The sequence below is a fragment of the Mytilus trossulus genome, chromosome 7, assembly GCF_036588685.1.
Source record: "Mytilus trossulus isolate FHL-02 chromosome 7, PNRI_Mtr1.1.1.hap1, whole genome shotgun sequence".
Classification (NCBI taxonomy): Eukaryota; Metazoa; Mollusca; class Bivalvia; order Mytilida; family Mytilidae; genus Mytilus; species Mytilus trossulus.
The window spans coordinates 5,071,395-5,076,496 of NC_086379.1; the positions used below are offsets into that span (position 1 = coordinate 5,071,395).

The following is a 5,102-nucleotide window of genomic DNA, read 5'->3' on the forward strand; positions in this document are numbered from 1 at the left end:
GTCTTTATTATATAATGTTTATAAAGCTAACAAGCAGTTAAATGATGGATTTGCTTCAAAAGTTAAAATGCTACTTTCAAAATTAAATTTCACTCATGTTTGGGAAAATCAATGTACCTTCTCTAAAAAACGATTACTATTAGCCGTCGTGAAGAAGCTGAATGAAAATTACATTATATTTTGGAAAAATTGTCTCTTTAATGATGAAAATTCAATAAATGGAAATAAACTAAGAACCTACAGAAAATTTAAAGTTAAGTATGAACTAGAAAAGTACCTTTTATTGAATTTAGATAAAAATGTTACAAAAAATTATGCTAAAATAAGAATAAGTAATAGTATGTTGGCTGTTGAACGTGGAAGATACAACAAAACAGCTCTAGAAAATAGAATATGTCCTTTATGCCATAAAGAGTTGGAAGATGAATTTCATTTCATCATTACATGTTCAGAAATTAATAAAACTAGGATCAAAATGTTTAATGAAATTTCTAATATTTTCCCTGTTTTAATTCCATGAATGAAGAAAATAAATTTGATTTTATATTTTCCTGCGAAGAATGTGATATTTTACTTATCATTGTTAACTATATAAGTGAAATGTATAATGAGAGAAACAATTATAATGTCAATATATGAACTGTGTAATGTATATTATAACATATTTTTTTTATACATAAGCATAATATTTTAATACATAACTTCTGAGACTACTATGTGTTATAGTAGTCTCAGATAACTTTAAAGAGGAGGCATGCTGTCAAAAATAGTATTATAATTAATACTATTGATCTATGTTTTTGTTTTTCTTTCAATGCTACATGTTTGTAGTGTAACTGTTTATTGACTATCGTTTTGTAATTTTAATATGCCTGTTTGTTTATTTTTGTTGTTGTGTATTTTAGTAACAATCCTATTGTTTGGATTTCAAACTAATAAAATTCTTATTCTTATTCTTATTCTTATTCTACATTTATTCGGGTTTCATCTTTTATTGATCTTGTAAGCCCTAGGTGGGTTGTACGATCCGTACAATTTAAATCATTGTTCCCCATTTTAAAAGCATCGCTATCTTCAGGATCTTTACGTTTATTTCCAGTCTTTATTATAACATTACTCTTTTGAGGATGGATGTTAAATCGATGGTCTTTTGAGTAGTTATCGACAATGTTCAGCATTTCTTGCATTTCTTCTCTATTGAGGGATAAAAGTACGATGTCATCTGCACAAGTAGGACATCCAACATAATTGTTGCCTATATGAGAACCTAGATTTCGTTTTTGCAAATCAAGAAGCAGTTCGTTTATGTAGGCCTTATATAGGTGAGTAGATAGGACACCTCCTTGACGCACGCCCTGGTGTATTTCAAAGCTTGTACTTGTTTCTCCTTTCCATTTTACTGTTGATGTTACGCCGCTATATAGCTCCTCGATAATGTTCCACAAATTCAGATTTAGTCCGTAGTGATATAGTCTGTCCATCAGTATTACGTGACTTACAACATCGAATGCCTTTTGACTGTCGAGCGTTGTGACGAAAATGGTTTGTTTTCCTGTTATCTCTGAGCATGCCTCCGAAAGTATTAGGGCTGCCATGTTTGGCGACAGTCCTTGTGTAAAACCAAACTGTAAAGGAGATTGACCTGATTTCATTAAGTTAGCTTTATCCAAAATGATATATTCAAATACTTTTCCAATAATTGATGTGACTGTTATACCACGGTAATTTTCTACCTCATAGAATGCCTTTCCTTTCTTCAGAATCGGAGATACTGTTCCGGTTTTAAACGTTGATGGTACTTTTTCCTCTAATAGAATTTGGTTAAATATTTCTTGTAGTATTTCATGCAAGCTTTCCCCTGAGTGTTTCAAATGTTCTGAGGCTAAGTCATATTCGTCTGCTGCTTTCTTAGCATTGAGTTGATTTATAGCTTTCCTGATGTCTTCCTTAGTTATGGTAACTTCTGCGTCGGTTGAAGCCTTTGCGATTTCTTTTATGATCTTACATCTTTTCTCACAGTTCAGAATCGAAGTTTTTCGTTGTTGAAGTTAACGTTGTCTTTTGGTTGGGCCAAATCTTCAAAGTATTTTGCTAGCAATTCGCATTGTTCTTTTTTGGATATAGCTTCTTCTTCTCCCATCTTTAGAAAATCAGTGTCAGATTTTGAAGTTTCTGATCTATTTCTTCGGATAAGTTGGTGGAATATTTGGTCATTTGGATTTTCTTCAAGTTTTTGAATGAATTGTTCTTTTTCTAGTGCAGTTTCTTTTCTTTGTTGTTTTCTGAGATTTCTTTTGGCTTCCTTTTTGTCTTTAAAGAGAGGATGGTCTTTTCGTGGTCTTCCTGCATCGTTCCAGAGCCTATGTTTGTTTTTGCTGATTCCTATAAGTCTTTTAACATCAGGGGAAGCTTTTCTTTTGGGTCCATTTAGTTTGATAATTCTTGATGGTACTGCTAGTTTGGTAGCTTTGTGTAGAATTCCCATGACACATTTTATCTTATCATCAACTGTAGTTACATCGGATGGAAGGTATTGAAGATGTTTATCAATCTCATTTATGTATATGTCTTTATCCATTTCTTCCCATATTAATTTATATGCTACTGAATTTGCTTTAGATTTACTGTTCTTCTTTATTTCTAGATACACATTTGTACAAGCTTTTACTGGTACGTGGGTTGATGTGTTTACTGGATCTTGACAGTAAATACTGGTTGATAGTAGGATGTCATTGTTAGACAGAATATAGTCAATTTGAGAAGTAGCCTTTCCATCTGTGTGAAAATATGTAGGTTTTGATAGGATGTCTCGAGTTGGTTTTAATCCATTATCGGAAGTAAATTGTTTGAGACTAATATCATGCTTGTTGTTTCTTGTTGATATCAATGTTCCATTTAGATCTCCACATAAGATGATGTTGTGTGACTGATCATATTTGCTCTTGATGTTAAATATGATGTCAAGGCATTCCTTATATTCATCCAAAGATTGTGCTGCATTTGTTGGCATGTAGGCATTTATGAGGCATGTTGGTTTAGGTACTGACATGATCTCTATTGGTATAATTCTTTCATTCCCGTCATCCAATTTTGAAATCACTTTGTCAAATTTTTGCGGCCAGGCAATAGCTACGCCTGCTCTTCCCCTTGGAATTTGGTAGTTAGTTATTGGTTCATTACAATCGTGACTCCGGCCAAATATCTTATAGTCTGCCAATTTTTCGTCCAGTTTTTGAAGTTCAAAAGACCATAACCAGTGTTCTTGTAAACAGATAATATCTTGTTCTTTACTTAGATCTGAAAGATAGGCTGCATTTCCCTTTACCCCCTCTATGTTGCAGGTAATTATATTTAATCTCTGCCGTGACTGTTGAGTGTTTCTGTTGCCATGCCCATTCTGAGGATGTCTGGTGGTTTGTTCTTGAGGCTCGGAATTTCTAAAAAAGAGTTTGATTGGTTCTGTCTTCCTTCATCCATTGCATCTTGATTGTTTCCCGTCATTTGTTTGATTGAATTTTCTTCCTGATGAACTATTTGATTTGATTCCTTGATCGTTTCACCAGGCATAGAAGCTACTTCTGATTGTACTAATGAAGCTGACACTTGAAAGTTCTCAGTTATTGTTACTTCTGGATGCTTGCTTTCTGTTGTTGGTTGTCTAACTGGGATGTGGTGAGTTTTTATGTTATTTCTATGCACCATTTTGTTTTGTCCATCAGAGCATATAATTGTTGGAACTTGAGCAACGCCTTTTGTTGAATTGTCAGCATGTAATACATGTGTAGTATTAGCTTGTTGTTTTTCCAATATATTGCTTGATGCTTTAGCGTTTGTGTTGGTATGTTGAGTCATCATTGTTTGGTTGTTGTTTCTATTTTGATGGTAATGAGATGATCTTTGTAGATTGGCTTGATGGTATGTTGGCGGTGGTGGAATTTGCCCATTTGATTGTCTATTTTGGTTCTGATATGAAGCCTGTGTTGGTCTAACATGATTTCTACTTGGATGACCATGAGTACTTTGATGTATGTACTGATTATAGTGGGCTGCATTCAAGTTGTTGATTCCTTGACTAGGATGGAATGCAAAGTTAGTAGCTTGCGGAACATGATATTGATTGAATAGTCCTGCCTGCATATTTGGTTGAGAAGCATGATTATAAATCGGATATTGGTGGTATAGATGCGGTTGTCCTTGTATGTACGGAGCTGGTTGTGGTACCATATTGATATTTACTGGTGGTATTTGGTTCCTTGTTGATGAAAGAGACTGTTGCAATTGTATTGCAAGCTGTGTTGTCAGGGCAGTAGTAATACATATATGCTGAGACATCTGTTGTTCTAATGCACGCATGTTGTTGGAGAGGTGCTGATATTGACATTGAGATTGGCATCCACTTTGATTTGCTTGGTTGTTTGGTTGTTGATTGAACATGTGATAAGTCTGTTCACTATTTCTTATCTGTTGATTTGCTATTAGTATGTTACCTTCTAAAAGTGCCATTTTTCGTTCCAAGAGGTTTATTGTCTGGTCTCTATCTTTAAGTCTGTTTTCCAGCTCATATATGTATTTTTTTAACTCTTCAACATCTTTAGATTTTCTTTGTTGGCCTTTACTCTGGTTTAGACTATTAGGATTGTTGGTCTTTTTCTCCTTTACAGTTGGTCTTTGTTCTAATTCTATCGCCGTTTTATTTTGCGCCAATGTCTGTACAGAATTGGAGGTTGATAGCATATATTGGTCTTTAGGTTGCGTTTCTTCTGTTATAACTATGCTACTGTTTGTTTCACCAATCTAGATATTTTGTTGGATTATTTTCGTCTCATCTTCTATAGGTTGCGTGGATTGGTCTTTGTCTTTTGAGAGTTCAGTTGCTGGTTCTTGTTGATCTAAATGAAGTATATCAATGACTGCGTTGTTTACAGAAGTTTTGTTATGGACAATTTCAGTACTATATAGGTTGTTTTCAATACATAGTCGACATACAAATGGATTATCCTTGATCTTATCAATATCACTGTCTTTTAGTCCAGCACATTTGAAATGTATCCATTCATCACATTGCTCACAACCAACAGTACGTTCGCCTGCTCTTTCATTGC

The 5,102-nt window shown here is 34.1% G+C and overlaps 1 protein-coding gene across 1 annotated transcript; it reads right to left on the reverse strand.

Annotated features, from left to right (window-relative positions):
- Nucleotides 1-3,351: 3,351 nt before the first annotated feature.
- Nucleotides 3,352-4,734, reverse strand: LOC134726121 (protein kinase 4-like). Its single transcript, XM_063590516.1, has one exon. It carries the CDS (start codon nucleotides 4,732-4,734, stop codon nucleotides 3,352-3,354), a length of 1,383 nt encoding a protein of 460 aa, XP_063446586.1.
- Nucleotides 4,735-5,102: the final 368 nt, after the last annotated feature.